This window comes from Tupaia chinensis, unplaced genomic scaffold (genome assembly GCF_000334495.1).
Source record: "Tupaia chinensis unplaced genomic scaffold, TupChi_1.0 Scaffold000050_1, whole genome shotgun sequence".
NCBI classification, from domain to species: Eukaryota; Metazoa; Chordata; class Mammalia; order Scandentia; family Tupaiidae; genus Tupaia; species Tupaia belangeri.
In genome coordinates, this window is record NW_006159508.1 from 768,591 (window position 1) to 794,988 (window position 26,398).

General features: G+C 36.9%; 1 protein-coding gene across 12 annotated transcripts in view; it reads right to left on the reverse strand.

The window, feature by feature from the left end:
- SLC8A1 (solute carrier family 8 member A1) overlaps window positions 1-26,398 on the reverse strand; it is a 441,932-nt gene that overhangs the window by 60,206 nt on the left and 355,328 nt on the right. For 5 of the 12 annotated variants that reach the window (XM_027775236.1, XM_006141295.2, XM_006141294.2 and 2 more), the window contains exons 3-6: window positions 5,873-5,979; window positions 2,472-2,492; window positions 2,018-2,035; window positions 1,898-1,912 (exon numbers count right to left, since the gene is read on the reverse strand). In XM_027775236.1, the coding sequence (XP_027631037.1) occupies window positions 1,898-1,912; window positions 2,018-2,035; window positions 2,472-2,492; window positions 5,873-5,979 (161 nt within the window). Of the gene's footprint in view, window positions 1-1,897; window positions 1,913-2,017; window positions 2,036-2,471; window positions 2,493-5,285; window positions 5,390-5,872; window positions 5,980-26,398 lie in introns of all 12 variants that reach the window. The other 7 variants (XM_006141298.1, XM_006141302.1, XM_027775240.1 and 4 more) reach the window with 4 other exon arrangements.

Consider the following 26,398-nt stretch of genomic DNA (forward strand, 5'->3'; position numbering starts at 1 on the left):
AACAAAAAAAAAAAAAACCAAAACAAAAAAAAAAAAAAAAACCCTGCTATTTCAGATTAAAGTTTTAAGCATAAGGAAGAACTTGAGAAACTATGTGAAATGACAGAAATGTCTGGACGAAATGGTTCTGTCATCTTGGGGGTAAGATGAGGCCCAAGGCAGGAAGTATTGTACATTACTGAACAAAACCTGATATGAAGAATTCCTGAGAAAAGACAATTGGGATTCCATTATCTGAGATCCTAAGAGGAAATATTGTTCTAGTGACATGGAAGGAAGGCTCTTAAAACAAAATCCTGATACATTCAATGATAAATAGGAAGATATCAAAATTCAGTGAGACACTTTAACAAGGCATTCTAGAGCTAAAGACTTTTAGTTAGGGTTTCATTATCAGGCTGAATGGACTGGAGTTACTGCTAGATAGTACTGTGTGCTATTTGTACAATGGTTGATATATATATATAAATTACTTTAGTAAAGTCATGAGGGTTGGCTTGTCAAATTTCTACCTTCCTCAAATCTCTCAAGGATAACCAATTTGTCCTTGAGTGACAGAATCAAAATATTTTCAAGAAGACTTCAATGAGTAAAATAATGGGATGAGAAAAAGAAGGTAAAAGTTTCAAAAAAAAAAAAATGTAACACCTACACTTGGATTCAAAAATAACTTCCAGTGATGCGGAATTGGATCTCTCTGACCTATGAGAACGTCAGGTGAGTCAGATTTAAGTAGTCCTATACAGGAGGTGTCCTGTTTAACATTTTTATCCCTTTCAATTTCTGTGTCTCTGAGAGCCTATTCATCATTTTGTTATTAAATGCTATATCTAGTCTGAGAGTAACAACTGATGTGACATTGTCCATGTGAAATGCTCACATTCATAAAGTTCCACTTTGGACAGAATCACCTTGGAACTACAAGCTCTTGCATTTACACTAACAGTGGTTTAAGTTACTCTTGTCATAGTATTTTTATTATTAGAAAGTTTGTAAATACTTCCTTCTACATAACTTTGTCCAGCTCTTTGGTTTCAGAAGTTTGCTATACGCATCATATATTGGAAAATGTTGATATCTGCCCAACATATAAAATTCCATGCAGGATATATGATGTGAGCCATTAGAGGCATCTTCAATCTGAAGCTTCAGACAGGTCAGAAGTACTGTTTGATATTTATTACCCTTTATAAATCTGCATAGATAACTCCAAAAGGGTGAAAAGATATTTAGGGTCAAAAGAAAATGCTGTCAGAAAATATTTTGAACCTAAAAAATTAGATCTAGGATTGTGCTACATAATGCACTAAACATAAGTTGAGTACTGTTCTGAATTCGGGATTTAAGCTTTTCATTTATTTATTACTATTTTTGTTCATAGGGAACTTGGTAGTTCACTTCCATGGCAGGAATATTACACATTACCATATTGTTAATACTGAAACCTAAGTCCCTAAAGAGGGGTCAAATTGGTGTTGTGGTTTGGGGGAAGGGACTACTCTGTTCTCTCCCCCATGGCATTAGCTAATACTGCATTAGAATTCCAAGCTTGAACCATGGAACAGTCTTTGATGTTAACTCCTAGGTTTCTTTGAAGCCAGCGATTGTATCTTATTTATATTAGTACTGATTGTAGCACCTTTTGGAGTTCACTGCACAGCATCAGTGGGAACTGACCGGTGTCTACATGTGAACAATTACAGGTTTTCCATATGAATTTTCTTATAAGAAAACAGAACACACACATTGTTAATCTGTAATATGTTAAGTGTGTAAAATCAGCATGAGCACTCCATGTGCCACAGTCAAATGTTAATGCAGGTTATAACAGATGTGGGTTTGGTTTGATCTTTAAGGGAACTTGGGGGGAAAAAGGAATTTAAAAAATCTGTCTTACCATACAGGTATTTTCCTTCATTAAAAGCAAAAAAAAATTTAAAAAATTAAAATATAATAACATTTGGGAGACAGATAGTAACAATGAAATCATTTAGCATTAGACTTTAGAAATTCATACCTGTTATTGTGAAGCCACCTAAAAAGGAAAAAAATAAATAAATGTTAGGATTTAACTTACACTCTAAATAACAAATACTAGTGACATCAGACTGCCTGACAACCCACCCAAGCTATAAAAACTTACCAAATTACATTTACAACAAAGAAAAATATGAAAACATCTGTTCATAATGGAATAATTAATTATTCTTTTAAGATTATGGGCCTTAGTGCACAAACTTCATTCTTGTGCATACCTTAGATATCATCGATTTTTTAAAAGGTTATACTAAATTAAAAATGTAGTATAAATTATTTGACCTTAACAACAATGAGGCCAATGGCCCGAAACAACAATCTTGCTAGCAAATCAATAGAGATAAAAGACAAATCAGAGAGCAGCTCTATCTCCTGACAGAAAGGGAAAATAACCTAGAAAAATGGAAAGGAAATGCAAGAAATGAAGTGCTTACCAAGCTCATTCAATAACAGGGCTGTGAAAGAAACAGACAAAGACAAACACAGAATAAGAGACCAAATGAATAATGAAAGTAAGAGGAATATCAGCAGAAAGAAATCCAGGTAGATTTGATTAGCGTGGTAGGGAACCACTGTTAAAAAAATTGGTGCACCACGAGGAATGTGAAAATTTAGAAATATTTCTAAACAAACAATCCTAGCAGAATTTCTGCAAATGTGTGTGAAATACAAATATATATTTTCAAATACACACATACATAATTCACCTTGTATATCATTTCTGAAGATATTTCTACTATATATGTTCAGCTGTACATAATGCATTTATTTAGTTTACCAAGTATAGTAGAAACACTGTGTAAAGCTAATCCTTAGCTTGATTTGAGTGAGTCTTTCTCATTAAATATTGCCTGGGAGTTAATCCATATAACATATAAAAACTCCAAGTCACCCAGGATCTCAGGTGTTAATGCATTTTATTCAATGAGAACACATAAATCATCCTAGGAAATTTCCTTTTGATTGTCCTGCCTGGAAAGGGACTTTGGCCTAAGGTAAAGTTCTCTTATCTGGATGCTTTAATATTTGCCTGTTATTTTGTTTACCAAGAATTGCTTATTATTATTGTTTAATCCTGAAGTTTAAGATTTCGAGGAATTTATCGGTGATTGTGTCCCTGTGAGTTCTACACATTGTTAGATAACCAGAATGTTTCCAGTGGACATGTAACTCACTGAAACTAATGGCAGAAGGTGGAGGGACCATATATAATGTGTTTTTCATGTTATGTGCTTTAAACTCAGATTATACTATAGCACTTAATTTTAGTAAAAGCTACTTCAATAAATATATCAAATATATTACTTCCTGAGTTGTAGATGGACATATTACAATTGCATTTTTAGGTCTGGTTTCCCTGTTAATGGCAGTGGCATTAGAGGATAATTTCTAAAACAAGTCAGTAGTTTTATTTATAGTGACAAAAATCCCTTGGTGGGTATGAAATCAGATAGCGCTATCAAGAAATTTTAATTCGCTTTTATATGAGGGCATATTTTACTAAAATGGCAGCCGAAAGAGCCATAGCCAGGATGTTCTTCCTTGAGATAAAAGACAGTTCTTTGGAAGAATGCACTTAGAAGTAAGTGCTTTTTTCTATAGGTTAATGAGGCATTTTTGACCCCGTCTTTGTAAGAAATCAGTACAATTTTCTATAGTCTCTTTTTCTTCGATCTACTGCCTATGGTGCATAAAAAATTGGTTGCATTAAAATAGGTCCCAAATGCTTCTTTCTTCATCTCTCCAAAGGCTTGATCTTACCCAACTTGATTCAAAAATTGATTAAGTCAGGGACATACCCTATTTCTCCTGGTGGATTCTGACTCCAGAGAGTTCTCATAAATGTGGAATTCAGTGCTTCAAATGTTGGGTACATAAGAATTAATTCTATATAGTTTATTTACCCTCTATATGTAAAACTATATATTTCTTTCAAAGTGGTCCCTAGTCATCAGGATTACTTTTAAGATGGACACAAATACAGGATAATTACAGGTAACCCTAGTAATAATTCAGAATAAAATACTATTTATAGCTGACATAAAATTCCTGTCCTTCCTTATCAAACTATATAAAATAGGGATGAAATTTAAGAAAAAAAATCTGCTTCTTTGTCCAAATATGTTCTTTTTCTTCTAATTTTATTTTATAATTTATTTTTTACATTTACTTAAAATGTAAAGTCAGCAAAATCTAGTTATAAGGATACTGATATTTATCTTTTTATTTTACTATGTATGTTAAAAATTTAAAAATTCTTCTTTTTTTTAATATAGTTTTTTGCTATAGGGTGCATATGTTCACTGGAGAGAGACAGAGGGGAAGTGAAAAATCACCTCCTGGGGGGATGGCCACACCACAATACCTTCTCTTCCATTCTCCTCTCGAGATTGTGGACATGCATACACATGTACCTGGCTTGATTTTCAAGTGGCCAGAACTGCTGTTGGCCATGTTGAAGTCTAGGGCCTTAATCACTACACCAACTGTTGGCTTCCAAAATGAATAATTCTATAAGGATCAAAAGATATTGGTGCATAAGGCAGAGGTTTTGAGAGTGAGTTAAATTCCTACTAAAGGACCATACTCTTCTGACTAAAGAAAATTGATATAACTATGGTTTCATATATGTATGGTACTTTATAATGTCACATTTGATGATAGGAAAAATATCATGCCAAAATGAACATTAGAATATGGATAATATTACTATTTCGAGGCCTTTTTTCTCATCAATTTTTAAAAACTGGATTAAAGAAGTCTAATTATTTAATCCTTTTGAAATTTCCTAGTAGTTGCCATTAGACTCACCTACAACTGCTGATAGACATTCAGCAGGTTTTTTTTTTTTTTTTAATCAGTTTTATTGAGGTACGGCAGACAAGGTATTACGTAGTCTTATAATTAGCATTTTAGGGGATATTTAATAGCTGGGATGACATTTAGAATGAACCTTGGGTAGTGGAAAAGGAAACACATTTTTATGTCATTATTTCTGAATTACAGGTATCTCTTCCACATTTATTAAAACTGCTTGCAATCAAGGTTAGTTGGCATGTCCTGAGAAAAGCAGGCACAGCTTGGTGCACTTCTGTATTAGGAGAGGGAAATGAAACTGCTAAAGCTTTGAAGGCAATAAAGTACAGTAATCAGAAGCCAAAGAAGAGGAGAGAGTTAAGTGTGAGAGTAGGGAGACATGGAGAGAAGAGTATAATTTCTCGCTGGTATGTCTTTGTATACTCTCACACCTTTCATTCCTCTTCTCATCCATTTTGGTTCCTCAAGCACAAGGGAGAAACTGCACTCTTTCTCATATTCCTCACGGTCAAATATTCTAATGGTAATGATCTTCCTGTGGGAACACAAGACAAAGGCAAAACAAATGGTTGGAGTCACACGCTCATGCTCTGGTGTCCACGAAGCAGAATGTCACCGTGATGTTATGGAGGGAGAATTGGCAGCACATGGACCCCCTGAAGTATGTAAAAGGGCATCTTGGATATTCTCAGCTGGCCCTCAGTAAGTTTTCTTGGCTAATTTCTCTCTCACACAAATTTTTCCTGTTTTGGTTAGCAGTCAGTAGGTACCCCAAATAAGGAAGGCAAAAAATGGCTTCATTTTGGCATTGCACCAACTTTTCTCCAAATGAAGGCTTGATCGTACAGCAGACCTGTGCAGAGGGACCAAAGCTGGCTGAGGTGGACACTATCGCATGCCCTGTTACATAGGTGGAGGGATGTGTGCACTATAAGTCATGTTCTCGAGTGTTCAGGCATCCAGGGGTGGCACAGGCCAGCAGAAGCTGTTGAGCTCAGCCCTGGGGCAGCTCCCCCACCTTTCTTCTCACTCATCTCCACCAGGCGGGGCTCTCCAATCTCAAGGAAGAAGGTCTTGTTTTTCTCATACTCCTCATCATCAATTACCTTGACTGATATTGTTTTGCTGAAACAGAGAAGAATAGATATTGACGAACAAGGGGAAGAGGAAGAGAAGAGAAGGAACATAGAGAAGAAGAAAGCAAGGTTAACAAATTGCACTTGTAGACAATCAACAACTGAGAACTTCTGTACTGTGAGATTTTCCTTCAGGAATGGGTATCAGATAGGTCTGAAATGTTGGAGAGGTCACCTCAAGCATCATTTCTCAGTTTAAGATGATAGAAATATTTTGGACAACATACCACACTCAGTATTAATAGGTTTGTCAACATCATGGGAAAGAAAGGCAGAAAAACAGATTGCAGTAATAAGAGAAGAAAGACATGTTTATTTAGTCAATACCTTAACCATTGGGAAGTTTGAACTGTGCCCTGGAATTCACTCTTATAGAAAAAAAATCAATAAGTGACATTAAAATAGATATTCAGAGAGGTTATCTCTGAGTGATAGGCTTGTGGGTCTAGTTTTCCTTCATTGGACCTTATTGTATCTCCAAACATAATGTTTTTTTCATCATAAAATGTTATTAAACTAATAAAGTAATAAGGGCATTGCAAAAGAAAATATAAGCATTTTATCTTACCCCACCCAATGTCCTAGAATCAAATTCTTAAACAAGTTCATCATATTTTTCACCTAGACCACAACAGGAAGTCGATCATGTTTTGTTTGCCTTTCTAAAGATGAAGCTGTGGCCTCACAACATCTGTTTTGAAAGCGGGATGGCAGGCGGGGGGGAGTCATGACGTGGTAGTTATTTTCATCTCTCCTGAAGTTGAGTTTTAACTTTAACTAAATCTGCTATTTGCACTACTTTCAAATTCTACTGACATCAACACATTTCAATAAGAATTCTTCTTGTAATCCAACCTTGAGCAGATTTTGCCCTGTGGTTCTATGGCTGTGAGTGACTGACAAGCAGGTAGGACAAATGCAAATATTATGCAAATCCCACCTTTCTGTAAGCAGCTTGATGACTCTGAAAATAAATCAATCTAATGTTACTTTGTAATTAATAATGGCTTAAATACTTCATATATCACAACTAATTCAGAAGCCCCTAAACACTGATTTGTCCTTGAAAATTTTTTTAACAATAATATTGGTCAAGAACATTTCTGGTTCAAGTTTCTGAAACAATGAATTTGTGGACAAAATGTTTTAATAGCATGGGCATTATTTAATTTTGGTGGATTTTTCTAGTTACTTAGGAAGGAAATTTGTTTATAATCTTGTTTTTATTTAATACAATTTTTAAAGGAATTGTTATTTTATTTAACTTTATTTATTTATTTATATTTTAATTTGAATAGAGAGGGACAAAGAGAGAAGGTGAGAAAGCAAGCCTCCAGGTCTGGGACTCGAACTGCAGTCGGCCAGTGGGAGTCCAGTGCCCTTTACCACCACACCACCTGCCTACCCCTATAATCTTGCTTTTATTTTATTGGGTAAAATAAACAAGTTTCATGCAGACATGTGCCTGCTAAAGAGCATGTCTTCTTCCCTGGTACATAGAGACATAGGTAAAAGCTACTTTTAATTCTCTGAATTTTCTAGTCCCTAATGGCAATAGTCTTGGCTTCTTGGCTTATCAGTGTTGTAGTGAGATCAACTGAGTAGTTCTGGTCTTTCAAGACCCATACTGCATTCTCTGTTCCTCAGCTAAAGAACATCTCTGCATGATGCTCACATCCCAGTTTCTCTCTTAAAAAATTGTAGCTTATGAAAGTGCCTCTTCTATCTCAGCTCTGTCCTCAAAGACTGAAATACTAACACTGAATGAACAGCTATAAATTACTACAGTAACAATAATTTTTTAGAGTAGTTAGATATTTTACAAAACTACCAACAGCATGACAAAATCCAATTACATGTATATAATGAACGGTTCCTGCCTAATTTTTTAGAACTATTTTATTAAATTCATTTACTTACTAAGTATGTATGTATATATGTGTGTGTGAGTATGTGTGTGTATATATATTTATATATATTTATTTATGTAAACAAAACTAAAAAATAGCCTATCTTTTTTTTCCTGACTAAACCAGAATATTTAATTTTTTCATTAATATCCAAAATATTAGAATAAGCACAAGAGGACAACAAGAATGATGACATATGCACTTTCAATTTCAGAACTCAATTTGAGGTTACTCATAAGATCAAATTCACCCTATAAAGAACTACCAAATGTCTCTTCTTATCCATCAAAACCTACGTGTTATGGGTTTTAAGTATGAGTTTCTATCTTACAGTCTTGAAATCTTAAACTACAGTTGTATATCGCTATTAAAACAATTAGCATATTGAGACCAAGGGTGAGAAAGTGTTGGTGGGCCTTAGAAGGGCCATGCTACCATCCCCTGTTCCTGATGGCCCCACATTCATTATCGCGGCACTTCATTGCAGAGCATACACCTCAACTAGAACCCTCCCACCATGAAACAGTCATTGTTACAATATTCTTGTTTATATGTCTCCATTTTATATTCCCAACTCAGCCTACATCTCATTAGAGAGAGACAGAGACAGAGGGAGAGAGGGAAAGTCAGAAGTCACAACCCAGGTTATGGCCTCGCTGCAATCCCTTCTTGTCCATTCTCCTCTGCGGATATGGGCATGCATGCACCATGACATGCGTTGCATTTTTTTCAGGCTACTGAGTCCTGGATTCAAACTGCACAGTTGGCCATGGGGACTCAGCCACCCTAACTTCCATGCCATCTCCTGGTCCTAGAGTAACATTAATAGAGTGAATGTCCCTGTAGGAGAGGTACCTGTTTCATGCCCACAGTGAAATGTGACAACTTACTCACAAATAAATAGGAGCAAGCCAACAACATATTTTTTCTTATCCTTGGTGAATACCTAGAATTTACTCTTCTATTGCTATAATTGCTTTTGTCCCCCTATACTCTGAATAGCTGATGAGTGTGAGAAATATGCAACATCTCCACACAATTTGTTTGTATGACGCAATAAGCATTTGTAATTTATCATTGGCATATCATTATTACTAGGCTCATAACCTTAGAAAATATGTTAGTACCTGATAACTGTGATACTAGCAAATCAAAGCCGAAGAAAAGATAAAAATACTTTGTAGGTGCCTAGCAGAGACATCTAAAATAGATGAAATTTGCATAATGGCATATCATTTCAAAGTCATTAGTAATAGAATCAATAATGCCCCGACAGGAGAAGTCATTAAATTATATATTGATTTAATTCTTCTTGCACAGTAAAGCAATTAATAGAAAATTTGATTATTAACGGACATTTCTGTCAATCTCAAGTAGTAGGATAAAATTAGTCTTTGTGAGTTATCCCTCTAATTTCAGAGAGGCAAAAATCAGAGGGCATTACTAATGTTCACTTTTTGCTTCAGAATAGGGCCCTTTCTCCCTCTAGAAAAGGTAGTAAAGGTGAAATTAACCAATGTAATTTTTATTTTTTTGAGAGGTTTTCACTATAGGGCGCATGCACTTGCCAGAAAAAGAGAGAGAGAGAGAGAGAGAGAGAGAGAGAGAGAGAAAGCGAGAAAACACCCCAGGGGGGGGGGACACGCTGCAATTCCTTCTCCTCCAGTCTCCTCTCAGGATCTTGGGTACGCACGCACATGCGCCCAGCGCGAGTTTAAGCCACCGGGTCCGGGACTCAAACTGCAGTCAGCTACGTGGGAGTTCAGCGACATAGCCATTACGCTAACTGCTGGTCCCCAGTGTAATATTTAAGAGTACACATTCTTGAGATGCTTTCTCACGTTCCAGAAAAAGAATGTATACTGTAAAGACATGTAATTAAGTGTAAATAAATTTAAAAATAATAAATAAATAAATAAGTGAAAAAGCCCGCTAACACTTCGTCTAAGGGAGATTCCAGGAGGTGGGATTGGTCTGAAGACTTCAGTGACATTGACTTGGAAATCAGCAGATGAATGCCCTTCCTCCTCACAGATCTACTGTACAAGAAAAATGTGAAGGACCGAAAAGAGCACAAAGCTCCTCCAATCAGCCTCATTGCCACATCAATCTCATTATCATAGGGTGTTGGCATTGTCACAACAACTCCATCTTTCTGAGAATAAAAATCCACATTGGTTGTCTTGTTCTGTTTCCTAATCAAATAACTATTATTACTTTCAATTGACAGGTTAACAAAAACAAGTCTGGAGCACCTTGAGTGGATGTGGCCTTTCATTCAAATCAACTCTTGCACTGTTATTGCAGTGATAAGGAGCAAATAGAAAAACTGGTGTCATGTAATAATTTTCAACTATTGTAATTCCTATAAAGAAGATAAGGATAACTTGCTTGGCTTTTTATATATCATTTAAGTTAAATGGAATTTTTAAAAAAGGTTGAATAGTATACTATAAAAATTATGCTTTCTGGAAGTTAGCAAAGCAGTTACAAATCTTAAGAGATAACATTAAAATATTTCTTGATATGGCAAAACATTTAATGGAAGTACATTTTGGTTCTACATTTAGAAAAGAAAAGTTGATTAAAAAATGGTCAGTTTATCTAGTGGAAAACTACAGATCATTCTTTTTTATTTTTTTCAACGTCTTTCATGAGATGACACCAAACAAACATCTCTATTTTTCAGTCTCTTTTTCTTAACTGACGAGTCTCAAAGGACTGAATACCTTCCAATAGTTGAACAAGGAGTCCTTCTACATGGTTGTGACTCAGGCAGACAGCAGGAAAAGAAAGAGGTGGCCTTATTAATGGGAGCCGAAAAAGAAAATCTTTTCAAAATACATTTTAGTGTTTTATTGTTAAGCCGAAGGGGTATCAAAGTTCCTTTTTCTTTTTCTTTTTTTTTTTGGGGGGGGGGAGAGAATTTTGCTACAGGGCGCATGCGCTCGCCAGACAGACAGAGAGACAGAAAACGAGAAATCACCCTCCAGGGGGGATGGCCATGCCACAATCCCTTCTCCTCCATTCTCCTCTCGGGATTTTGGGCACGCATGCACACGTGCCCGGCATGAGTTTAAGCCACCGGGTCCGAGACTTAAACCGTGGTCAAATACGTGGGAGTCCAGCGACATAGTCATTACATTAACTGCTGGTCCCGTCCCTTTTTCAATTTAAGCCTCAATTTGTTCTTCCGTGGTGTCTTTTTCGAAGACTGCCCTTGATGTGGGGGGAAGATGAGGAAAAGATGAGTTGGAGAGTTAGAGAGAAGAGGCTCCTCCTTTTTAAATTCTCACACAAAAGGCTGCAGTAAGGCTATCACCTAGTGTATTTGGATGCTACAAATGGCTTTTTATTTATTTATTATTTTTATGATTTACAGACTCCTTAAGTCTACTCAGAGGTCAGTGAAGTGATGGGCATTTTGTATTTCTTTATTCATGGATCTTTGTAACAACCCTAGAAGTAATTCCTACTGCCTACAATTTAGAGGGAAAACAATGACTCTCAGAGAATTAGTAACCTCCAAGGTCACAAAGTGAGTCTCCTGTGACTAGCTCTAAAGACCAGTTCCTTGCAATTACATGACCCACAGCCAACCACCAGGTTCCTTATTCATTCAATTGTGGAGTATTTTTATGACCACTTTCATGGATCTGTATCATTATTTTAAATTAATATAGAGGTTTATTGTTTTATCGTTACATTAACAAAGGCTCCTGTATGAACAATGATAGAAATCAATTTTATTTTTTCAAAGGACTGCAGCACATACTGTATTCTGTGATGACTGCCATAAAAAGTAAAATCCTTGCAGAGATAAAGCTTTAATTGAAAAGTGCCATGCACATATGGGGGCTCACTGACTCTGATGACTTCCAGCTGCCGACCAACAACCCCACCCTGTGTGGAGTCCCTGTTACAGATGCAGAATCTCAGGCCCCATCCTGGACTCACAAAATCAGAATCTTCATTTTAACAAAATCTCTAGATGAGTCATATGCATGCGAAAATACCAGGGACACAGATCTGGAGAACACAACTATTGAGTTGACTATAAATTAAGAGGTTGATTAATAGTTGGACTTACGTTTTGGGCCTAGCTGCATATTAGAATCACCTAGAGAGTACTACAAACTATAAATGCCTAAACCCACTCCACATTAGTTAAATCAAACTTTCTGGTGGCGGGGGGTGGTGGGGGTGCAGCATAAATACAGCTTTCAAAGTTTTCCAGGTGATTTTAACATGCAGTTAGGGCTAGGAACTAGCTAACAGAAAACCTAAATGTATGGCCTGATCTTTAGAAGAATGCATTACATTTAAAAATAATGATGAGATGTTTATAGGTAAACTATATTTCAGACCTAATTAGCAATCTAGGTTGAAATATGGAAGAAACATTTTGCTCTGCCCTTCTCTGGCGTTCTTTTCTGATTATATAATGTACTTAAAGTTGTTTTCTCTTCTCAGGAAATGCCAGTCTTAGCTTGCAACCTTAATAGTATAGGTGAGGAAACACCTTTAGCATTCAGATAGTGGAGTTAACACTCATGCAGAGTGCTTTCCGTCTCAAAAAGTGATAGGAACTCTGGTGATATGTTTTTAAACAGCAGAGATTATAATGGAATCAACAAACTCAGAGCTTCAATTGCCGTGGAAGACTGTAATGCATATTGTCCCCAACCAATCAGAGAGCCTGTGTGCTATGCCAGTGAAAGGCTCTATTGGTAGAACTGAAACCTTTCCACATGTAAGCCACCACACTCCCAGGCTTAAAAAAGAAGTTACCCAGAACTGACCACATATAAACCTGCAACCCTGGGGAGACTTGAGCCTGGTGTGAGCAGTTCTCCTCTCATGAGTCCATACTCGAGGCCTGGGAGTAACTTTGAAACTTTTGGGACATTGGCCTGTACACTGTGCATTTTGCTAAGTTATATCTCCTTAGCTTGATACCACCTCATCAAGAGCTGAACGTTTTGGTAGAGGAGTCAAGTACCTTAAGTTACCTACCCATAACTTCTCTGACCTGGGAGACACAGCCTTACAATAGGAACACACCTGGGAACTAAGGGTGAAATCTCCTCTTACAATACTACAGAATCTGCTCCAACGAATAGAAAAAAGTGACTACTACATCAGATGACCAAAAACCAGCACAGATCTTGAAACACGAGAAACCAGGGAATAACTCTTCCCCAAGTGAGCAAAGTAGACCCTCACCAGCAATGGAGAGCACAGAAAAATACATAGAAATGTCAGAAAAAGAATTCCAAATATTCATAGAGACAAAACTCAATGAGATGCAAGAGAAAACAGACAATCAGTTCCAGGAAATGATAAAATGATTTCAGAACAAGAAAGAGGAATTTCGTAAAGAAGTAGATACCCTAAAAAAGAATCAAACAGAACTTCTGGAAATGAAGAATACAAGAAGTTAAAATCTCCCTAGAAAGCACTAACAGCATACTGGTCCCAAGCAGAAGAAAGAATTTCTGGTCTTGAAGATAAAGTCTCTGACATAGACCATATCACCAGAAAGAATGAAAAAAATAACCAAAAACCTACCATGTGACCCAGTAGTTCCACTCTTAGGCATTTACTCAAAGGATAGAAAACTCTCAGTTGGAAAAAACACTTGCACATCCATGTTTATTACAGCAATTTTTTGTTTGTTTGTTACAATTGCTAGCACAGGGAATCAACCCACATGCCCAAGACTAGACCACCGGATTTAAAAAACTGTGGCACACGTACTCTATGGACTACTCTTCAGCCATAAAAAACCCACAATGGGACCCTGACATTTGATACAAAGTGGACAAATATGGAAGACAACCCTAAGCAAAGCAGGTCAGACTATGAAAAACAGGCATCGTATGTCCCCACTCAATATAAACTGATAATCTGTGCTCTATAGCAGAAATTGAAAGTTTGGAAGATATAGTAGCAGGGAGAACAATAGTAGGTACTAGAGATAGTAAGGATAGGAGTAATACAGAGGTGAGTAATGGAGGGAGGGAAAGTAGGAGGGGAAGGGGGAAGAAAAAAGTACGTTTAATTGACAAAAAATAAAAAGCTATTTGCTAATAATAATGTATATAGTAATGTCTTTGTCTTGACTGATATGCATGGTATTTATGCTGGAGAAAGTAATGTACATTATAAAGATACATGTGATTAAATATAAATTAAAATAATTTTTTTTTAAAAAAGAGAAAATGATGTTTATTCTAATATCCTTGATTTGATCATTATACACTGAATGTATGTATGCTTTGAAAAACCATGCTCTATGCCATAAAGATGTGTAACAATTAAATGTAAGTGAGAAATTGTAAAATAAAGTAAAAAAAAGGTAGTTAACAAAATAATAAACCTGGCAACTTCTCTGACCACAGAGTGATGCTATTGTCTAAGATGAGTTTGAAAGTCGATCCACAGGATCCCTGATATTAACAATTTCAAAGTAAACTCCAACAATAAGCTAACCAAAATTTGGCAAAAGATCTAAATAGACATTTCTCCAAAGAAGATAAACAAATGGTCAATGATTCCATGAAAAGATGTTCTACCTCATTAGCAATAGAGAAATGCAAATCAAGGTCACAATGCGATGTCAAATCAAACCCACTGGGTTGACTATGATTAAAAGAAAAATAAGTGTTGTGAGAAAACAGAGAAATTGGAGCTTTTATACATTGCTTATAAAATGCTGCAGTCACTTTGGAAAGGTGTTAAAAGTTTAAAAATAGAGTTACAATAACCCACAATTTTATTTTCTAGGTATAGGCCAAAGAGCATAAAGGCGTGTCCTCATAATAGCCAAAGAGTGGAAGCAGCCTGTATGTCCATCACCTGATGAACATATAGACAAAATCTGGTTTATCCAGACAATGGAATATTACTTAGCAATTAGAAGGACAATGTATCGATACATGGAAAAACCCTGAAAATGTTATGCTAAGTGAAAGGAGACGTATTTCCCTTTAAATAGGAAGTCCAGACGAAAGCAAATCCAGAGACAGAAAGTATATAAGTGGTTGCTTAGAGCTAGGAATTTGGGGATAAATAGTGGGACAACTGTGACTAATAATGGGTATGGAATTTAATTTTGGGGTACTGAAAATGCTTTAAAACTGTAGTGATGTTTTTTGTTGTTTTTGTTTTTGTTTTTTTAGAGGTATTTGCTAAAAGGCATGTATGTTTACTGGAGAGAAAGAGACAGAAAGCAAGACACCCCCCCCCCGGCAGGGGGGTGGGCACTCCACAATCTCCTCCTCCATTTTATTCTTATGATTTTGGGCATGCACACACATGTGCCTAGCCTGAGTTTTAAGCCTCTGGGTCTGGAACACAAACCACGTGGGAGTCCAGCACTTTAACCACTATACCACCTGCTATTTCCAAAGACAGCACAATTTTGAGAACATACTAAAACCTACTGAATTTTATATTTTAAATGAGTGAATCCTTTACAATGTAAGTTATATCTCAATAATGCTGTTATTAAAACAAACAAACAAACAAACAATATTTACCTGTTGAAATATCCATTTTGTAAGCCAAATAATGTGATTGAATGTATAAAAGAAAATGAAATAAAAAAAAAAGATTTACACTAAAAACTACAAAAGAAGGAAAGAAACAAACAAACCAAACAAACTTTAGGATATACCAGTCTTTAGAAAGACTGTTTTCTTGGGTGAGAAAAGCTTGTGAGAATGTGGAGTTTTCAATAAAGAATTTCAAGGTTTGCTAGTATGCCAAACAGAAAACTGGGATGCTGCGTGCTATGAGACAGTGAAACCATTTGCGTCAAAGCTAAGGGCCATGGCTGTGTCTGTCAGTTTCACTGCTCCTCAATCCACCCCTTTCCTCAAGATTTCTCACGGAATGCTGGCTGCCTCCTCTAGGATCAAGGGCTATTGCTGTCGTACTTTGACAAGCTAAGCATTTCTGCTGGCTGTTACCTCAGGACTGGCTTTTTTGGATTGTTTCTTTTCCCTAAAGTATGAAGTATGAAAATGTCAGAAACAGCATTCCCTTCATGGCATTTATTTAAAAAGGAAAGGAAAGGACTATAATCATAGGTTATGCCTGCTGCCCTTGCAAAGTCAATAGCTCTCTTCACATCACCTCAGGCTTTCTCTAGCTCCCTTGTTGGCATTTGCTTCTTTCTACCTTCAAAGAATGCTAAGCTGACTTGCTGTGGGTTGTCTTTGTGTTACTTGGTTAAAATTTCTGGTGCATTTTTATATTTTTTCTCGTCTTTTAAGAACTGACTTGTTGAGTTGCTTGATGATTTGGAATTATGGAAAGAAAGGGACAGAGAAGACCTGTGTGTGTGTGTGTGTGTGTGTGTGTGTGTGTGTGTGTGTCTGTATTTGTTGTTTGGTTGTTTGTTATTTTCTGTAAGTGGCTCAAATCAATTGCCTCCTCTGGTAAACATTCCAAACAGAATTAGAACAGGCTTAGATTCACAATATCTTTCTAATATTTACACATCATCTTTAGATTATTGGTGAGAAGCTTTTAGGGGCATGGATTCACTTGGGAATTTGCTCAATATCCCATACTGAAATAGTCAAAGAAAACAGACTCGGTCATGATTTACATCTCTTGTTTCCCTTGTTGAATGACAAGAGTACTAAACTGGGACTCAAATTACCTGGGTTCATAACTTGGTTCTGCCACTTTCTAGCTTTGGCATGTGGGTCAGTTCTGGCATCTCTAAACATCAACGTTATAACCTATCAAATGAAGATTATTAAACTGTGATTATAATGTTCACTCACAGTGCTGTGATGATCAAAGAACTGGTGTCATCACTTACCAAATGTGCATAATAAAACTTTACGGTTTGTTGTAAAGATCAAGTATGCTAAGGTGTAGGAAATTATTTTGTAAAATGTTAGGTACTGTAGTTCTTTTTTTGAGAGGTTGTTGCTATAGGGTGCATTGTGCTCACCAGAAGAACAGAAAGAGACAGAGAGACAGAAAGCAAGAAATCACTTCCCAGGGGGACTGGCCATGCCGCAATCCCTTCTCCTCCATTCTCCTCTCAGGATCTTGGGCACTCATGCGCATGCGCCTGGCGTGAGTTTAAGTCACCAGCTCCGAGACTCGAACTGCGGTCAGCTACACGAGAGTCCAGTGACATAACCGTTATGCCAACTGCTGGTCCTTGTACTGTGGTTATTATTAGTTGATAAGGAGTGACTTAATATGCAATTCTTCTTTGTCTGTTTACCTACTCACCAAAATGGGGGGGTGGCTGATGATGAAGGTGGGAGGGGGGGCGGAGTCAGGAAAAATTTAGTGGTAGTAATGTGTAATGCCTTTAAATCCACTCATATATAACTCTGTATTACATGCTACATAATGGAGTGTCTGCGTATAGAACCCTAAACGCAAAGAAGCAAGGGACACAAGAGCTATTAGCTTCCAGCCCTAGCTCTGCCAGGTTCTTACTCACCACTAGCTGCCACCCAGAAGGGTTCTGAAGTCATACTTCTCTGCCTCACAAACAGTGATGGTGTTATTCTGTAATTTAAATAGGCTCCACAGATGAGAGTTGCTAAAGTAGCTAAACCAAAGTAATTCTCCAGGAGGCCTTGTCATCCATGCCCTGATCTCTTTGCATTATCAAGTGGTAATTGAAATCTTTGCTTCAAGCAGAGCAAGGGACAGAGATAGCTAAAATCCTGCTGTTCCCAGGGAGACCAGGGGAGTTTTAGAGAGCATTGGAGTGGGGTTTTCCAATATAACCTTGTCCTATTTATTTTCCTCTGCTCACTTTTGAAATTGAATGTCAACTGATTCAGTTTTTTCAAATGCAAAATAAAAACAGATGTAATTCTTCTTTAGGCTCTCTCCTCTTAGAAATCAATGGTCAGCTTTAATCTTAAAAGAGAAACCTATGAAATGCCTTCCTAGAAGACATGCTGGTTAACTACTTTGAAAGAGATACTGCAAGGTTCTAGAGTTATTGTTCTAATACATAATGTTCTGGGCATACAAGTATCACCCTAAGGTTCTATCCTTTTATGGCAGTTATCGAGAAAATCATATGAGTAAAGTTTATTAAGATAAAATGAATTGAGTATATTAGAAATTGACCATAATTTTGTAATATATAAAATTTATATCTTACCATTGCCTCACTAGTCTGCAATCAATATACTTCACTCTTTTTTTTTTTTTTTTTGTTAAGAGAGATTTTTTGCTATAGGGTACATGAGTTCACCATAGAGATAGAGAAAGACAGAGAGATAGAAAACAAGAAATCACCCTCCTGGGGGTACGGCCACACCACAATCCTTTCTCCTCCAGTCTCCTCTCAGGATTTTTGAGCATGCATGTACATGCCTGGAGTTGAGTTTCAAGCTATTGGGTCTGGGACTCAAACCAAGGCTCGCCACATGTGAATCCAGTGACATAACCACTACGCCATCTGCTGGATCCAATACACTTCATTCTTAAAGAAAGTAAAATTGTAAGAATCCAGGTTTGTTACCCAAATGTGCATGCTGAGACAATTTATCCATTCAGTGGAAAATAAAGTAGATCAATCAATGGGTACCATGTTGAAATATGTCAAAGTAGATTTTGTTCTATTTTATTATTTAACAATAGTGGCATTGCACAAATTCTATGAGGAAGCACTTTTAAGAAAATGATGAAGGATCGTCAGCATCTTAAAACTTATACCATATATTATTAAAACTATTGGGTTGTTGGAAAAATCACTGGAAAAATACATCATGACTTTCTGACAACTCAATACATATCTGTCTACAACATGAGATCTTAACTATACTCTCTGGATGGAGCTTCTTATTAAAAAAAATTTAACAAATTCTTCCAAGTTGAGGATAATGTTAAGAGTATTTTGGGGTGGGACCAGCAGTTAGTGTAATGACTATGTCGCTGGACTCCCACGTAGTCGACCGCGGTTCATGTCTCGGACCTGGTGACAAACTCACGCCGGGCACGTGTGCATGAGTGCCCAAGATCCTGAGAGGAGAATGGAGGAGAAGGAATTGTGGCGTGGCCATTTGCCCTGGGGGGTGATTTCTTGCCTTCTATCTCTCTCTCTCTGTCTGGCGAGCGCATGTGCCTTATAGGCAAAAAACCAAAAAAACCAAAAAAACAAAAAAACAAAAAAAAAACCTCTTACAAAAAAAAAGAGTAATTTGGGGCAAAGAGCATCTTTTCTATAAATTAAACACACACACATCTTTGGTTCAGTTTTAGAAAATAGTATCAATCTTTAATTTGCCACTGCCTTTTAAAAGAATTTATAATTACAAAAAATAGATGCTGCTGGATTTTAAAGAGACTGTTGGTCCTCCCCCCACCTTTTTTTTCCCAAGAGATTTCATTTTGAACATTTTAAACATTCCTGGATGGTCATTTGAGTCTTCCAGAGATTATTTCTACCTTTGGTCTTTCCTCCTTTGTCCAGTTTCTTTGTTCACTGAGCAGGAAAACGTGGAAGGATTTCCCTCCTGGAATGCAACATGACAGCAGCTAGAATGTGCTGAAAGCATCTCTGTCAGGCCAGCTTTCAAAACAGAATACCAGGAAATAAGTAGGGCTTTGTTAAATTTCTAAATTTGTATTGCTTTTCTCTCTCTTTTCATTCCTCCTCTCTCTGTGTGCCTTCATATAAAATGTTCTTTTTTTTTTTTTTATTTGCCAGAGAGACAGAAAGTGAGAAATCACCCCCTGAAGGGATAGCCACATAGCAATCCCTTCTCCTACATTCTCTTCTTGGGATTTTTTGGTATGGATTCACACACACTTGGTGTGAGTTTCATGCCACTACATCTGGGACTCGAACCATGGTCAACTACTTGAGAGTCCAGCACCTTAACCACTATGCCACCTGTTGGCCCCCATATAAAATATTCTTAAATACCATATATTTTTTTGAACATAGCTAAAATAAGGCACTAATTAGGAAACTGATTCTGATGTTAAAACTTGACATTTCTATTCCATATCTAATATTCAATGTTATTTTACATTAGATTAAGCAACCAATACTTACGTCTTCATAGTATACATTCTATAAATATCTCTGGATTTTAGTTTTGCATTTCATAATGGGGAAGCCTATGACTTATAAAAAACAATTAATAAAAATATTGACTACTTAGCAAGTAAAGTAGAAGTTTCAAAAGGCAAGTTGGGCTCAATTTTGTTACTCTTGAAGGTGGCCTAGAGGAGCTCTTGGGGAAGTATATTAGTTTATTCCAATGTTAACCTATTTCTATAAGCAACATAATTATTAAGGATAATCACAATAATGTGACCATAGCTCAAGTGGTTCCATATCATTGGTAGAGGGAAACCAAAAATACTTTCTTAGGAAGGAACTCAGGTTGCAAAATTCTCCCTGTGCCATTTACTACCTGTACCTCTGTTAGTTACTGACTCTTGCTAAGATTCAAATTTGTGTTCTATAGAGTGGTTATGGTAATAATATTTATTTCATCTGAGTGCTGCAACTACTAATTGCAATAATATGTATAAAATGCTGAACACAGAGCCCAGTCCATATAAGAGCTGAATGAATATTACCTATTTCTATTATATCTATGAAAAAATATTGTGTCAAGTTAAACACTGGGACTTTTGAGTGGGGCTGCCTGTGACTATGTAAGTGACATAATCTATGTCTCAGCTTCTTCATCTGTAAAAATGAAATAATATATCTGTATTGTAAGGCTGATGAGGAGATAAGGAGATCACGTGGGAACATGGAATGGGAACTGGCACAGAATAAGCACTCATAAGTGATGGTTACTGTAATTATTAATATAGAGAGCAAAGAGGAAACAGGGTTCAGTTTTAGAAAATAGTATCAATCTTTAATTTGCCACTGCCTTTTAAAAGAATTTATAATTACAAAAAATAGATGCTGCTGGATTTTAAAGAGACTGTTGGTCCTCCCCCCACCTTTTTTTTCCCAAGAGATTTCATTTTGAACATTTTAAACATTCCTGGATGGTCATTTGAGTCTTCCAGAGATTATTTCTACCTTTGGTCTTTCCTCCTTTGTCCAGTTTCTTTGTTCACTGAGCAGGAAAACGTGGAAGGATTTCCCTCCTGGAATGCAACATGACAGCAGCTAGAATGTGCTGAAAGCATCTCTGTCAGGCCAGCTTTCAAAACAGAATACCAGGAAATAAGTAGGGCTTTGTTAAATTTCTAAATTTGTATTGCTTTTCTCTCTCTTTTCATTCCTCCTCTCTCTGTGTGCCTTCATATAAAATGTTCTTTTTTTTTTTTTTATTTGCCAGAGAGACAGAAAGTGAGAAATCACCCCCTGAAGGGATAGCCACATAGCAATCCCTTCTCCTACATTCTCTTCTTGGGATTTTTTGGTATGGATTCACACACACTTGGTGTGAGTTTCATGCCACTACATCTGGGACTCGAACCATGGTCAACTACTTGAGAGTCCAGCACCTTAACCACTATGCCACCTGTTGGCCCCCATATAAAATATTCTTAAATACCATATATTTTTTTGAACATAGCTAAAATAAGGCACTAATTAGGAAACTGATTCTGATGTTAAAACTTGACATTTCTATTCCATATCTAATATTCAATGTTATTTTACATTAGATTAAGCAACCAATACTTACGTCTTCATAGTATACATTCTATAAATATCTCTGGATTTTAGTTTTGCATTTCATAATGGGGAAGCCTATGACTTATAAAAAACAATTAATAAAAATATTGACTACTTAGCAAGTGAAGTAGAAGTTTCAAAAGGCAAGTTGGGCTCAATTTTGTTACTCTTGAAGGTGGCCTAGAGGAGCTCTTGGGGAAGTATATTAGTTTATTCCAATGTTAACCTATTTCTATAAGCAACATAATTATTAAGGATAATCACAATAATGTGACCATAGCTCAAGTGGTTCCATATCATTGGTAGAGGGAAACCAAAAATACTTTCTTAGGAAGGAACTCAGGTTGCAAAATTCTCCCTGTGCCATTTACTACCTGTACCTCTGTTAGTTACTGACTCTTGCTAAGATTCAAATTTGTGTTCTATAGAGTGGTTATGGTAATAATATTTATTTCATCTGAGTGCTGCAACTACTAATTGCAATAATATGTATAAAATGCTGAACACAGAGCCCAGTCCATATAAGAGCTGAATGAATATTACCTATTTCTATTATATCTATGAAAAAATATTGTGTCAAGTTAAACACTGGGACTTTTGAGTGGGGCTGCCTGTGACTATGTAAGTGACATAATCTATGTCTCAGCTTCTTCATCTGTAAAAATGAAATAATATATCTGTATTGTAAGGCTGATGAGGAGATAAGGAGATCACGTGGGAACATGGAATGGGAACTGGCACAGAATAAGCACTCATAAGTGATGGTTACTGTAATTATTAATATAGAGAGCAAAGAGGAAACAGAATAGAAACTAAAGTATTTCACTAAAGCTAATTTACTAATATCAAGGATTAGTCTCTAGAAGTTGATGACGTAGTTTCTTGTTTTGTTTCTTTTTTAAGAGAGATTTCTGCTATTAGGGTACCTGTACTCATTAGAGAGACTGAGAGACAGAGACAGAAAGTGAGAAATCACTCCCTAGGGAGGATGACTATGTTGCAGTCCCCTCTCCTACACTCTCCTCTCAGGATTCTGGGCACTCATGCACATGCACCCAGCGTGAGTTTTAAGCCACTGGGTCTACTACCTGGGGGTCCAGCAATGTTACCATTAAGCCATCTGCTGGCCCCAAGATTTTTTCTTTTTTAAAATAAAATATTTTGGTGCATATGTTTGGGTTTTGGTTTCCTTGATAACCAGAAAAGAGTAAATTTGCTTCTAAACAGATTTCTCTCCTTATTTAAATAAAACAACGTATGATTCCAGAATGAACAATAGTTTGTATTAGCAAGTTCATATATTGTGGGGTTCTTTCTCACTCAATACAATTAAAACAAGAGGTGGATTGTCTTAAGATAATGTGCTCTTTTTCTTAAAACATTTCCTACTTATTAAAATAATACTTGCTCATTGTTGAGATTTTGACAAATGTAGACATAAAGAAAAAAATATCACTCATGGTCCCACCAGTAGAGATCACCATTTAGCATTAAAAAAAAAATTTTTTTTTGAGAGGTTGTCGCTATAGGGCGTGTGCACTCGCCAGACAGACAGAGAGAGACATAAAGACAGAAAGCGAGAAATCACCCCCCAGAGGGGATGGTCACGCTGCAACCCCTTCTCTTCCATTCTCCTCTCGGGATCTCGGGCACGCACGCACACACGCCCAGCGTGAGTTCTAAGCCACCGGGTCTGGGACTGGAACTGCGGTCGACTACGTGGGAGTCCAGCGACATAGCCATTACGCCAACTACTGGTTCCCTAAAAATATTTTTTAGTTTTAAATTAAGTTTCCAAAAATATTATGAACTTTTTACATTTTTCTATGGACGAGCTACTTAGGATTAGCTCTTTAGGTGATGTTTCTTTTCTCCACAATCCTTTTCATGTGCTTGGGCCCCACCCTAGACTGTTAATGTAGATGGTCACTTTACTCATAATTTTTTTTTCTTTTTAAATTTAAATTTTTTAAGAATTATTTTATTTAACTTTATTTATTTATTTATTTAAATTTGACTAGAGAGAGAGAGAGAGAGAGAGAGAGAGAGAGAGAGAAAGAAAGTGAGAAAGCAAGCTGCCAGGTTTGGGACTTGAACTGAGGTTGACCATGTGGGAGTCCAGTATCCCATCTCTTTTTTTCTATTGGTCTTTATAGAAGGTCTTTTCTCAATTCTGTCCTATAGAAAATGGGTATGCCCATTTTTAAAAGGAGAAATTCTTTCCTTGATCAATCCTAAACCTTTGGTTAGTTTTGCTGGAAAATTTTTCAGAATTCATCTGTTAATGTTGTCTCCTTAGAAGGTCCTTCTGGCTAAGTACTAAGTCCCATGGTCATGCCATAACAAAGAATTCCTCAAGCTAAATCACTCACAAATACCGATCTTTAGTGCCCATTCTCAAGTTTGGCATCAAAATAGCATTAGTCCTGTTCAAGTTCAACTTTTGCTTTCCCAAATACTTCACTTCCCAATCTAGAAGCACGATTTCTCAATCCTTAAACATAGAAATCCCTCATTAAGATGAGAAAATTGAAACCAATGAAATTAGCCAATGCCTCAAAGCTAGTGCATGCCAGAATCAAGATCAAAACTCATCTCCAGACTCTGGTATTTGTTTACTTTGCTCTTATCCTACAGCTTTTCTTCTCTGGTGCTGCTGGAATCTAATTCACTAGTCTTCATAGAAAACCGTTCCTTTCCTCACTCTCGTTTCAATGAACTACAAATGAGTACTGAAGGAAATGTGTGGTTTCCTTTTGTAACTCACTGCCATTGTATTATTGTCCACTGTGCTGAAGGGTAATTCATAACTGAACAGCTCATGCAGTGATGGTGGTGGTGCAGCTGCATGGCCTGAAGTGTCATTGACCTGAAATGAAAGCCACAACATCCACAGAAACACCAAATGAAGAATAAAGGTAAAATAATGACCCATCTAAGCCTGCATTGGGACCAGCAGATGGCATAATGGTTATCTTGCTGGATGCCCAGATAGTTAACTACAGTTGGAGTCCTAGACCTGGCAACTTAAAACTCACGCCAGGCATGTGTGCATGCACGCCTAAGATCCTGAGAGGAGAATGGGGGAGAAGGGATTGTGGCATGGCCATCTCTGGGGGAAAAGGGAGGGAGGTGACTTCTCTTTTTGTGTCTCTCTATCTCTTTCTGTCTCTCGGTGAGTGAAAGCGCCCTATAGTAAAAAAATCTCTGTTCTTAAAAAAAAAAAAAAAAAAAAAAAAAAAAAAGTCATGTCTTCTGGGGATCACATTTAGCAGTTGCTTTTCTTTGCACTTTTCTCTTCTTCCATTCTTTTTAGACCAGAGTCATGGTGTGTCAGCCCCTCTCCACCACTAGATAAAGAACCAGATGATCTGTCTGCCCTGAGGGGGAAGAGAATAATTATGTATGCATGTGTGTGTATGTGTCCACTTTAAAAGGAAGTTTCATTTATTCCCTTTCTTTTTTCCTTCCTTCCTTTTTTTTTAAGAGGTTTTTGCCATAGGGCATAAGAACTCACCAGAGAGAGACAGAGACAGTGAGAGAGAAAGTGAGAAATCATCCCCCCAGAAGAGATAGCCATACTGCAATCCTTTTTCTTCCATTCTCCTTCAGGGATCTTGGGCACACATGAACATGTGCCTGGTTTGTGTTTCAAGCCATGAGGTCTGGGACTCTATGAGAAAAGCAGAAAAACAGAGAGACAGCCCCCCCCCCCATAGGGTCTTCATATGTAACCAACTCCGCAGTCTCAGCCAGCCAGGCCCATGTACATGACATGCACAGGGAGGTTCTGGGACACGAACCCACAACCCTTCCATGTGTGTCCAGCTGCATTACTCCTATGCTACTGCTTGGCCCCCTATCTTCTTAATGTATAGGGAGTAATTATGGAAGGGATTAACTTTGCAGTAATATGGCAAGCCAGTAAGCATACTGAGTAATGTGTCTCTTTGTGGTAAAATGTTTCCTGAATATCAAATCACAAACAGGTCAAAATAAATTCTGGCAAATTATGGCCATCAAAATATCAAGGCTCTCCATAGGCCCCCACTTTCTGTTGCTGCCTTCTACTCTCTGCAAAACATGATTCATTGACTGTGGACTCTTAGTGAACTTTTCATAGCAGCACTTATTGGAATGTTTAAATTTTCTCTGAGTAGCACAGTTAGTTTATAACCGCACCAAGCAGTTATCATTTTGGAGCTCATATTCTTAATAGACAGAACCCAAGGCACTTTATAGGTAAGCATCACAAGATATAATCAGCAAGAGGCAATTTAGCTACTTATTGATACCAGCAATTTAAACTTCGAATCAAAATTAACCAAAACCAGAATGGACTTTATTGACTTTGAACTGAAAATGTGTTTTGCTTCCCCTCCCTTTATGTTTTTTATTTGTAATGAAAGTTTTCCCCAGTTAGACTTTATAGGATCAGAGCAAGTTTACAGAATGCAAATAATGACATTTTTAACAAACCACTGGACCAAACACAGTGAAAAAGTATGTGATGAGCAATTCTTTGATTAATTATAAGCTTCTAATGAGCTGCATTTAAAGTGTACGTTGATTGTAGGGGAAAATATCTGTAGGTAGGCTTTTCATTTTTTTTCCCCCCACAAAAGATTATGTGTAGGCCAGTTAGTTCTCAAAAAGCAAATTATTTCACCATTATTTCAGCTTGTGTTTTCAATGTAATCTCACAGGGGAAGGTTATTGTTTTTAGGATTTATGTGATTTTGCAAATTTTGTGGGAAGCCTGTACTTTTGTTCAGAGGAATTGTGTAGGTAGAGGGGACATATGGCATCTAGATTTGCATTTGCAGTACAGATTTATATTT